Below are 12,045 nucleotides of genomic sequence, written 5' to 3'. Positions count from 1 at the left end.
GAAAAAAATAAGTCTGGTTTGAATGATGAATATGTTAAGTCAGGTGGAAGCCGCGAATGATGAGTATTAACTGCTTTGGTGTTAAAATTGAATCAGGTTGTGTAATCTTGTTGGCTCCCCTTCATTCTTCCCTCTCTCTTCAGCTAGTATGTTCCCCTGGTGCACGGGAGCGGCCCAACGGTCAATGGTGCCGGGTAAACACATAGCAGATCCACTAGATAGAATGTTCCCTTCGTAGAGTGGTTCTCGAACGGGAGCGGCCCAACGGTCAATGGTGCCGGGGTAAACACATAGCAGATCCACTAGATCAGGGGTCTCAAACTCAATTTGCCTGGGGGCCACTGAAGGCAGGGTCTAGCTGAGGGAGGGCCGCAACTTCAACGCACACACACACGCAACTAGTGAGTGTCTGAGAGCCAATAAATTTGTATGGAACATGTACTATACTGTTAACTATACTCTATTATTTACTGTTTTCTGCACAAAATTTACTTATAAAACTCTCATTCAAATAAAATACGTAAATAATCTCTGTGAACCACATTCGTTCAAGAAAGGAACATGAAAAACAAGAATGATCACTTTATTACTGTTTCAATGAATATAAGAAAATATCATAAGATTTATGATACCTAGGCTGCTTTGTCATACAATAGCTCCTGCTAGGCTACTACTAGCTCCGCCGCAGAGCTCTTCGCTTGTCATGCTGGCATTCGGGCAACTGGCTGGCCGATCATAGACAGACAGACAGCCAACTGATATTGTAGTTTAGGGTCGAATAGGAATAATATTCAGGACTTGTCTTTTATTAACATACTCTTTAGCTGTAAGGCGCTTTACATTCGAAGGCTATTTATATTAGGCTACATGCTAACTAGCCTATCATCCTGTTATTTACGTCGTAGGCATTCATATAGTTGGATATACAGATACCGTCACATTTCTGTCTGTGTGTCTCATTACATTGCATTGAAGATTTATTTTATTATTTATTTATTTATTATTTATTTTAAAAAGCACAAAAGCATCCATCATATTCACATTCATTCACATCATTCTTTGGTACGCCCTCCGTCATCTTGCTGAAAATCTGAAAAATATCATATTAAGCTGGCTGCTTCACCTAACGCACTTGCCTTATAGCTTCTAGCACATTAAACATGGCTGTAGCCAAGACGTGTCACGATTCCCAGCATGCTTTGCGGCCAAACACCGTGTCCCAGTAACCAAGGTGTTACAAGACCAATGATTGGCCGCAAAGCATGTTGGGATGCGTGACACATTTTGGGGTATCGGGCAGCCATATTTGTTATGCTGAGAAGTAAGAGGTAAGTGCGGTAGGCGAAGCAGGCGACTTATGATATTTTCAGACTTTCATCAAGATAATAATAGATCGACCATTCTTGCGAGTTTTTTTTTACCGCCTATTGAATGCTCACAGAGACACGGAATTAGCGGCAGGAAGCGGCTTTTGCAGCAAGATGACGGAGGGCGTACCAAAAAATGATGTGAATGAATGTGAATATGATGGATGCTTTTGTGCTTTTTAAAATAAATGAATCTGATCTCTAAACATCCTCCGTGTCTTCAATGCAATGTAATGAGACACACAGACAGAAATGTGACGGTATCTGTATATCCAACTATATGAATGCCTACGACGTAAATAACAGGATGATAGGCTAGTTAGCATGTAGCCTAATATAAATATCCTTCGAATGTAAAGTGACTGACAGCTAAAGAGTATGTTAATAAAAGACAAGTCCTGAATATTATTCCTATTCAACCCTAAACTACAATATTAGCTGGCTGTCTGTCTGTCTGTCTATGATCGGCCAGCCAGTGGGAACGCAATAGTATTTCGTGGGAAAGGAATAGTATTTCGTGCGAACGAGATATTAATCTGTGGGAACAATATATATTTTAATATCTTAATGTCAGGAAACGGGCTCCGTAGAAAGTGATCTAATTCGTTAAAAAAAATCAAAGGTTTCCCTCCTCTATTGTGCTCTCTGCCTCTCTCTGCAGCCTCTTGTTCTCCCTGATAAGGTCTAAAACCTCGTCACTGTCCCTGTTTATTTTTCTTCCAGCAGGTAACAGACTCCTTCCTTCCTCACTTTCTTCAAGCCCCTCTCTTTCACCCTTGTTGTGCTGGTGTCTGGACTTTCCTCACGGATGGAAGAAATTAGGACAGGAGGACTATGGGTGTGTATAAGAGGCTGGCAATATGATAAGTATCCTGACATGTGCCCCGCGATACATTTCCCAATATTTTACTGTTGGGTTAAAACAACCTACAACATCAGAGTAATAAGATAATTAAAGAAAGACAACAGACCAAGGTACCTTTTACAAGGAGAGGGAACAGAGATCATAGCCAGAAACAATCTCTCTCCACTCTGGCGCATATTCTCCCGCCTCCTCTTTTATTACGTTTGTTGGGTATTCTCTAATTTACATATGCGCTGAGCTCTAAGGAGGGGAAACAGAACACAGCTACAGCGCTATCAGAAATCATTAATTACAACATGTTTATCTTTCCCAGCCTTCCCACATCATCTTCGGACCTGCAAAGCATCCTTCAATTTATTCTAGACACAGCTAACACACAACTTCACGGAAGGATGCTGGGAAGACGTGAAGATAGGGGGTTTCACCTCCACCTTCCGGTGGAACAGAGTTGGACGGACACACAATTCTGCAAACATGATTATAACAGCTATATAGCTAGGTAATGCATAAAAGCAAATATGAGATAACTTCTATACATTTTTACAACATTTACCGAAACATATTTTCATTCTTCTTTTTAAACGACTTTGAAAAAAACAACCTGAATTTCAATATGTCCTCCATTTTAATACAATGATCAAATTCAGTTTATTTAATGATCACAATGTTAGGTACTGCAACTGCATTTCATAAATAAGTTGCTCTTACCAAAGCAAATTAATAGTGATTTTATTTTAGTAACTAAAAATATAGAAAAGGAACAGTCAACATTGTCTGATTTCCATGAAAAAAATGTTTTTTAGTATAAGAAAAAAAAATAGAATGAATGTGCCTCAACCAATAAGTTCGTATATTTATTGTACTGCTCCTTAATATTACCATATTTCTACTACTGTATAGAAATTTGGGGTAATAATTACAAGAGCTCACTACATCCTCTCTTTCTACTTCAAAAACGAGCCGTCAGAGTTGTACATAAAGCCGGATATCTTGATCATACGAACAATCTATTTTATCAATCAAGACTTTTAAAACTGCATGACCTTGTTGATTTTTACACTGCGCAACTTTTATACAGAGCCAGCTGGAAATTGTTACCATCCAACATCCAAAAACAGTTCTTAGAAAATGAAGGAGGTTACAGACTGAGGGGATGTAGGAACTTCAAGATCAAACGGATAAGAACCACAAAGAAAAGTTTCTGTGTGTCGGTGTGTGGCACTAAACTTTGGAACAGTTTAAGTAATGAGCTCAAACAATGTTCAAATATTCAAATATTCAAGAAAATGTATAAAGAAACTCTTATTTCAGGATATGAAGATAAGAGGATTCAAGGATCAACAGGTGCTTGAATAATTCCAAATCAATGTGTGAACTTGACTGTGGTGAAATAATCAAAGCTCTTTTAATTACAACCACTTGTAACTCCCCTCTGGATACATCACGGACACAAGGCGTTCTGTGTTGACGGGCGTTTATTGCACACAGGTGCCATCAAACATGCCGTGAGAACTGTACAAACATATAAATAAATATAAATGAAAATATTCTCACAGAGAACAAATTATGTCAATATACATCACATACATGATATAAACTGATATAAGACTTAGAAAAAACTCAATTGAATAAACTAATTAACATAATCTGTCATACCTCGTTGGCCGCAATACCACAAAGGGGGTTAAAAGACCTTTCTGCAGCAACTCTTGAAATGACCCAAGTCCTTTTCCATGTAAAGGGAATAAAGTTAAACTCTTCACACTTTCTTCTTGTTATAACGTAAATGGATGCTGACACTTTCTCCGTAGTCCATGCGCTCTGTCTGTAGCGTGTTACAACAATAACGGTCCTGACGGAAACAAAAATCAACTCAAAAGTTCCATTAACTGATAACGTGATTATTACCACTCCGATAATAATTACAAGGACTGTTTAACAGCAAATGAACATAAAATATGCATCACTGAAATTAATATGTAAACTTAAACTTAAACAACTTGCAAATGCCGTTGCTGGCAGTTACACTCCCACCAAATCACTTGTGATTTCTTAAAAACTGAAGAAGGTCAAATAAAACACTCAAGAGTTTTAATGTAAGTAGTTTTTACTCATGACTCTGTGTTATTTGCTTCAAGGAGTGTTACTGTTTTAGTGATAGGCCTCTCCAAATATACTGGCTTAGTGAGTCGTTTTCCCTGACCATCAAGTGCTGAATCACTGATCAACAATTGCAGTTTCCTAACATGACCATCTGCACTAGGAAAGACCTTTGTAACTTTAGCCAGTTTCCACGCATTTCGAGGCACGCTTTCATCTTGAAGAATGACTATGTCGTTGACCTTCGAGTTTCTGTGGGCCTTGTGCCATTTTTGCCTCTGCTGGAGATTTAGCAGGTACTCCTTTTTCCACCTGGACCAGAACTCATTCGCCAAAAACTGCACTCTGCGCCATCGTTTGCGAAGATAAACATCTTCTGTCATAAACTGTCCTGGTGGTGGCAAGATGACTGAGGATTTCATTGTCAAAATGTGGTTGGGTGTGAGAGGCTGTGGTCCAGTGGGATCATTAAGCAAGTGCGCCGTTAAGGGCCTGCTATTTATGATTGCCATGACTTCATAAAAATATGTTCGCAGGGACGAGCTATCAAGTCTGCTGGAGGACTGATGGAGAATAGATGTTAAAACACTTCTTATTGTCCTGATCTGCCTTTCCCAAACTCCGCCCATGTGGCTGGCAGCTGGTGTGTTCATGACAAACTCACAACCCAATCGTTTTAGGGATTCTTGGTCCATCTGTCTTACAGTCTGCTGAAGCTCACGTTTTGCACCCACAAAGTTAGCACCCTGATCAGACCGAAGTTGACGCACATTTCCACGAATGGCAATGAAGGCTCGCAAGGCATTGATAAAAGAATCCGCAGTCATGTCATCGAGTACTTCTATGTGAACAGCACGAGAGCATAAGCAAGTGAATAGCAGACCATAACGCTTCAGTTCTTTCCTTCCTTCCTTTATGTAAAACGGGCCAAAACAATCCATTCCACAATAAGTAAAAGGAGGCGTTGTTTCTACTCGATCATGAGGTAAGTCTGCCATTTTTTGTACTTGAGCACTTCTTCTTAGCTTTCTACATTTGACGCACTTGTAGATGAAGGAAGACACTGCGTGACTACATCCAAGTATCCAGATGCCATTTGATCGAAGTTCATTCATTGTTATGCCACGACCCTGGTGATGTACTTGTTGATGATAGTGTTCAATCAACAACTTTGAAATGTGGCTGCTTTTTGGCAAAATTGCCGGATGCTTGATGTATGGATGCAGGGTAGAATGTTTCAGCCGACCTCCCACTCTCATTACTCCTTGTTCATCCAAGAAGGGATTCAGTGTATGCAGCCGCTTAATCCTGTCTTGTGTTGTCATCTCTCCTTTGTGTTGGAGGTTTTGGATTTCTTCAGGAAATGTTTCTCGTTGAACAATGCTTATGATGGTAAGTTCTGCTTCTTTTCTCTCCTCCAGACTCGAAGCTACGTTGTTTCTTAATGACAAACCCTTGAACTCTCTGACACACCGCCTCAGTCTAGCAATGCCTTTGACTAACCTTCTCCAACTGGAAAACTTTGAAAAGCGGCTTGACAATGAGTCCTTTGCAGTCAGTATTTTGTGCACAATGACCTTTCGAAGTTCTGGGTCTTCAACTGTTATGTCTCCCACCTTAATGTCATCACTGGGAAGCTTCTCACACCAAAGAAAATCTGGTCCAGTGAACCAATTGGAAGAAACAAGCCCCTTGACTGTGCAGCCCCTGGATGTATGATCAGCAGGGTTTTCTTCAGAGGTCACATGTCTCCACTGACTCGAATTAGTGCTCTGCTTAATGGCCTGAACACGGTTTGCCACAAATATGTGAAATCGTCTTGCATCATTGTTGATATATCCCAAGACGACCCTTGAATCAGTCCAGAAGAAGTCTTGAGTCTCAATATCCAACTCCCTTCTGAGAAGGTTACTGGTTCTCACAGCAACAACGGCCGCTGACAGCTCGAGCCTTGGGATTGTGGTGACCTTCGAAGGTGTCACTCTGGCCTTACCCATAACCAGGGAGCAATGGACTCGATGTGACACGCTGATTGCTCTCAAGTAGGAACAGACTCCATACCCTGAAGCACTTGCATCTGAGAAATGATGCAGTTCATAACGCTGAACTTGTCCAAAATTGTCTGGAACATAGCATCTCTGAATTTTTATATCAGCTAGGTTCTTCAAGTCCAAGAGCCAGGACTCCCACCGTGGGAGAAGATCTTCAGACAGTGGCTCATCCCACCCAATGTTGTTGCGACACATCTCTTGAAGTATCTGTTTACCAACTAGAATGAATGGTGCAACAAACCCAAGTGGGTCAAAGATAGATGCCACAGTTGACAATACTCCTCTTCTAGAGAGTGGTCGCTCATTCACCTCAACCTTGAATCTGAACTGATCTGAGACTATGCACCATTTGATTCCAAGAACTCTCTCCATTTGTAGCTCACCCAGAGCTAAGTCTTGATTTTGTGTTGTTTCAGCGCACTCCTCCTTGGGAATTGATGCCAGTACCTCAGTGCAGTTTGAAATGAATTTGTGGATCCTTAGTCTGCCAGAACTGCAGATCTGTCTTGCTTCCTTGATCAGCGTTATTGCTTCGTCCACAGATGTAACGCTCATCAACCCATCATCCACATAAAAATTTCTTTCAATGAAGCGAATGGCTGCTTGACTAAAAAATCCACGCCCCTGGGCTGCAACGTGTTTAAGACCATAGTTTGCGCAACCAGGTGATGAGGCTGCTCCAAATAGGTGTACTCGCATACGGTAGACTGTTGGCTCAGTGTGAAATTCTCCGTTGTCCCACCAGAGAAATCTCAAATAATCCTGATGTTCTGCTCTTACATGAAATTGATGGAACATACGTTCAATGTCACACATCACCGCTACTGGTCCCTTGCGAAAACGGCAGAGAACACCTATCAGACTGTTAGTTAACTCTGGCCCAGTAAGCAGATGGTCATTTAATGACACGCCTTTAAACTTAGCGGAGCAGTCAAAAACCACTCGTATCTTCCCTGGTTTGTGGGGATGATACACTCCATGGTGAGGAATGTACCAGGCTGGACTCTTGTTGATTTCATCATGTGGAACCTTTTCTGCATCCCCATTTGATATTATTTCAGTCATGAAGTTTGTGTAATCTTTATGATATTGCTTGTCCCTCTCAAATCTCCTTTTCAAACATTTGAGGCGATGATTTGCACATCCTTTGTTGTCTGGCAGACTTGGGTTGTCTTCCTTAAATGGGAGAGGCATCTCACAGTGACCATTTGATTTCATTTTCAGTCCTTCTTCCATGATTGACATAAATCGGAGATCTTCTTGAGAGAGCTGAGCTTCTTCTGCAGATCTCTCGTTAAAGTCTGACTCAAGCATTTTCATCACATCTGGTGGAGTGATCAACTCTTTGACTTGAGTTCGGCATATGAATCTAACTTCATTTGTGAGTGTAGCAGTTGGCTGAAGATCAGGGATCACCTGTCTTACAACAATCTTGTGGCTGTTTCCAATTGAATCATTATAGTCCGAGCATGGACTGACACAGCCAACTATGCTCCAGCCCAGATCTGTTCTTTGAGCGAACGGTTCATTGTCATTTCCTGACACCACTTCTCTGGGTAACAAGGCTTGTGGACAGTTATACCCTATGAGCAGTCCAACATCACACTCTATCAATGGAGCGAGCTCTTCTGCTAGATGTTCCAGATGTGGCCACGCCCTTGCTGTTTTGGGTGTAGGAATGTGACTCAGGTTAGCAGGAATAAACTCTCTTGAGTAAGTTACTGGGAGAGGGATTCTCTTTGATGAATAGAAGCCTCTAACTTGCAGACCAGTTAATCTATGGCTTGGAATGACTGTGTTTCTTGATGCCAATGTGGATAGTTTTAACTGCACTGCCTCTTTGTGTAACTTCAGCATTTCTGCCTTTTCTTGCAAGATAAATGTAGTGTCACTTTGATTGTCTAGGAGTGCATAAACAAGAACTTCACTCTCTGGATCACTTATGGTTGACAACCAAACTGGAACAACTGTAGATGCATATAGACTGCTTACATCTTGCACCACTCGATTTGAAGTTGCATGGCTTGATGCTTCGTTGATCTGTTCAAACTTGATCCTTTCGCTTGATTTTTCCTTCTCCTTGTAGTTCTTACTCTCTTTTTGCTCTGTCTTTCTGCTCGGTTTGTCACGATCTTCATGTAGACATGTTGGGTGTTTACGTTTGCAAGTAACACATACGCTTCTTCCTTCACAGTTCTTTGAATGATGCCCTGTTCTCAAGCATCCAAAACACAGTTTTTTAGTTTTCACAAACTGAACTCTTTCAGAGATTGGCTTCTCCATGAACTTCCAACATGTTTGAATATCATGATTCAATTTCTCACAAAAAACACACCCCGAGTGTGTACCTTCTTTGGAACTGCTCAATAACACCTTTGCTCCAACATTGTGAGTCTTTGTTGACTTAACCCTTTCAGTGTCGTTAGACTTTAAAGCGTGAAGAGAAGTCACTGGATTGCAAGCTATTTTTGCCTCTCTGCCGATGAATTCAACAAACTGACTGAAGGTGGGAAATGATTTGTTCTCCTCTTCAATCTCCATCACCTTCCTGTTCCATCTGGCAACCAGCCAATCAGGAAGCTTGGTGAGAAGCTTCTGGTTTTCATCACTGTCATTAAGGACTTCCAGGCGCTTTATTTCTGACATTGCTGCTTCACAGCCTCTTAAGAAGTCTGAAAACTCTCTTAATTCTACACTGTCCTTGGGTCCTATTCTTGGCCATGAACTGAGTTTATCCTTGAAAGCTTTAGCAATCACAAAAGAGCTTCCATATCTTTCCTCCAGAATGTTCCATGCTGCCTGGTAGGCAGCATCTGTACTCAAGAGGAAATAACTCTCAATCGCCTTTCTTGCTGGTCCCCCGACATACTTGCGGAGGTAGTAAATTCTTTCATTCACTGAAATTTTCTTTCTACCTATCAGCGTTTGAAATGACATTTTCCACTCGTTGTATCTTAGTGGGTCTCCAGCAAAAACAGTAGGTTCTGGTACTGGTAGACGGCTCACATTGATAGACTCAGCTATTGCTTCAGCGAGAGCTGTTGTAGTGTCCTCTGGAGGTCTTTTAGGTTGCTTTTGGATGATATTGTTTGTTGCTGCCGCCTGCTGCTCTGTCCGTTTCCTTAAACTTGTCACACATTTGATTTGCACAGGTTTGGATTCATAAAAAGACTCAATTTCTTCTTCTGAGCTGATTTCTTGTTCATAAACCTGTAAGCGTGCCTTTGCAGCTTTCATCCTTTTAACAGTCTCTAAGCGTTCTATCTGTCTGCGCTTTTCTTCTAGTGCATTTTGTCTCGCAGCATTCTCTGCTTCCTGTAATGCAATTCTTTGTCTTTCTTGTGCTTCAAGCATTTCAAGTTCTTGCGTTTCACTATCTATCTCTTCTAAAACCTTTAGAGTAGCTTGGTTAGCAGCTAACTCTGCTGCCGCCTCTTGTTTCCTTACAGAGGAGACACTTGAATGTTTTGATCCCATGCTTGAGGTGTTTACTGACCTTAGACTCGGTGAGCTCGAACTGCTTTTCCGGGATAGTGCAGATGAGAGCAAAGAGCCAGCCTCCGCCCAGTCCACTTGTTCTTTATTAACGTCTGGATTCCCCTCCATCTCTTGAAGATGGGAATGTCCACATCCAAGGATTTTCTTTGATACAGCATCGCAGGTGTCCACTCTACGTCGGGTTTCACTGTCTGGAGTTGTGCACTGTCGTAGCTCTTCATAAGCCCTTTTTGCATCTGTTGACAAGGACTGTATCTCGGTTAAAAGATCTTGTAAGATGTCACGTGAGGGAGCACCATCAAGCATTTTCTTAGCTTCCTTGGCAACAACCTTCCACTTCTCATAACTGACAGTAAAGCGATCCTTAAGTTTCTTTGATTTATCATCATAAATTACTTGAGCTTTCTCAGTAAGTTTACGGGTTCTTTGGCTTCTTCGTGGTGCTTCAGAAGAAGCTTGAGGCTCAACTTTAACTTCAGAGTCATTTGATATAACATTCTTGTTGGATCCGCACTCATCCATAATGGGAAATGTTTTCGTGTGCTTAATCTATCTAAAGAAAAATGCAGCTAAATTAACCAGCTTGAGTTGCTTGAGAATACTACTGTAGTAAAATAATGAAAGAAAATAATTATACCTAACGTTACTTCTTTTCTTCAGTTAAAAAAATGTACAAGAAATATAACCAAAATGTTTGCAGCACAAATTAACTTAAAACCTTTTGGCGATAATTTAAGAACACACTTTCTCTAACCAAACTAATTGTGTGCTTGCTCTTTTAAAGTTCAAGTAATATAATAACAGAACTAAGTCAAAATAACTTCAACTTAAACACATGCTGTACACCAGAATACTTATTTAGCACTTATAGAGTTTCTTTAAGCAAGCACTGAGTTAATCCACTTCTATACATTTAACTTAATTTAAAATGCATCTCTTCTTGGATTAGTCATGCACTGCCCTTTTTAACTCTTCTTGCAGCTTGTTAAGATTTTCCGTGTATGTGTCGTCTTAGCCTTGATGCTGATGTACAGACAGCCTCGGGAAACTTGCTTGCAGCTCCGTCAATGGCGGGCTCCTTTCATCACGTTCCACCTCACGCCGAGCGGAATCGAGTTCTCACTGTAACTCCCCTCTGGATACATCACGGACACAAGGCGTTCTGTGTTGACGGGCGTTTATTGCACACAGGTGCCATCAAACATGCCGTGAGAACTGTACAAACATATAAATAAATATAAATGAAAATATTCTCACAGAGAACAAATTATGTCAATATACATCACATACATGATATAAACTGATATAAGACTTAGAAAAAACTCAATTGAATAAACTAATTAACATAATCTGTCATACCTCGTTGGCCGCAATACCACAAAGGGGGTTAAAAGACCTTTCTGCAGCAACTCTTGAAATGACCCAAGTCCTTTTCCATGTAAAGGGAATAAAGTTAAACTCTTCACACTTTCTTCTTGTTATAACGTAAATGGATGCTGACACTTTCTCCGTAGTCCATGCGCTCTGTCTGTAGCGTGTTACAACAATAACGGTCCTGACGGAAACAAAAATCAACTCAAAAGTTCCATTAACTGATAACGTGATTATTACCACTCCGATAATAATTACAAGGACTGTTTAACAGCAAATGAACATAAAATATGCATCACTGAAATTAATATGTAAACTTAAACTTAAACAACTTGCAAATGCCGTTGCTGGCAGTTACACCACTGAGTGTTACATTGTAATGTGCAATAATGATTACTGAAATGTTTAAATTACAATCAATAAGCTATTGATTTTATTTACTTGATCTGCAATGTGTAGCAATAATTACTAGTTTGATGTTATCATGTGTTCTAATGAGAATCAATTATTATTACATATCGGTATCGTTACTGTTTACTGAAATCATGAATGAATGTTTTCTGAAGATCAATCATTTCTAGGCACTGGATTTTGTTATTTCAAGAGAATCTATCTGATCAGAACCGGATTTAAAACTCATCAAATGAATTAACGCAGTAGGGGTGGGATTATATAAGCTTGCTTCTTCCCACTCCTTTTCAAGCAATAAATCAAGCTCTACTTATACTTATAGTTAATGATCATTGTATCTAATTAAGCAAATGTGATTTAAGTGACATTTTTGTTTTGTTTT

General features: G+C 40.3%; 1 protein-coding gene across 4 annotated transcripts; it reads right to left on the bottom strand.

Annotated features, from left to right (window-relative positions):
* Positions 1 to 3,633: 3,633 nt before the first annotated feature.
* On the bottom strand, positions 3,634 to 11,705 carry LOC111948463. 4 transcript variants are annotated; one of them, XM_023961738.1, is made up of 4 exons: positions 11,241 to 11,705; positions 9,880 to 11,096; positions 3,889 to 8,593; positions 3,634 to 3,744 (listed from the first exon to the last, which is right to left on the bottom strand). In XM_023961738.1, the coding sequence occupies exon 3, from the start codon at positions 8,238 to 8,240 to the stop codon at positions 4,344 to 4,346; it is 3,897 nt and encodes a 1,298-aa protein (XP_023817506.1). In that variant the 5' UTR covers positions 8,241 to 8,593; positions 9,880 to 11,096; positions 11,241 to 11,705; the 3' UTR covers positions 3,634 to 3,744; positions 3,889 to 4,343. The 4 variants fall into 4 exon arrangements, with proteins under 4 accessions (XP_023817506.1, XP_023817499.1, XP_023817502.1 ...); XM_023961731.1 differs by having other exon boundaries at positions 3,889 to 11,096; XM_023961734.1 differs by having other exon boundaries at positions 3,889 to 11,705.
* Between the last annotated feature and the right edge of the window lie 340 nt (positions 11,706 to 12,045).

Source organism: Oryzias latipes, chromosome 2 (genome assembly GCF_002234675.1).
Source record: "Oryzias latipes chromosome 2, ASM223467v1".
Taxonomy (NCBI): Eukaryota; Metazoa; Chordata; class Actinopteri; order Beloniformes; family Adrianichthyidae; genus Oryzias; species Oryzias latipes.
This window is presented reverse-complemented; position numbering and strand designations above follow the sequence as displayed.

Excerpts from the sequence above, each read along its gene's own strand:
- LOC111948463 (XM_023961734.1), bottom strand. The coding sequence starts at position 10,403 with ATGGATGAGTGCGGATCCAACAAGAATGTTATATCAAATGACTCTGAA.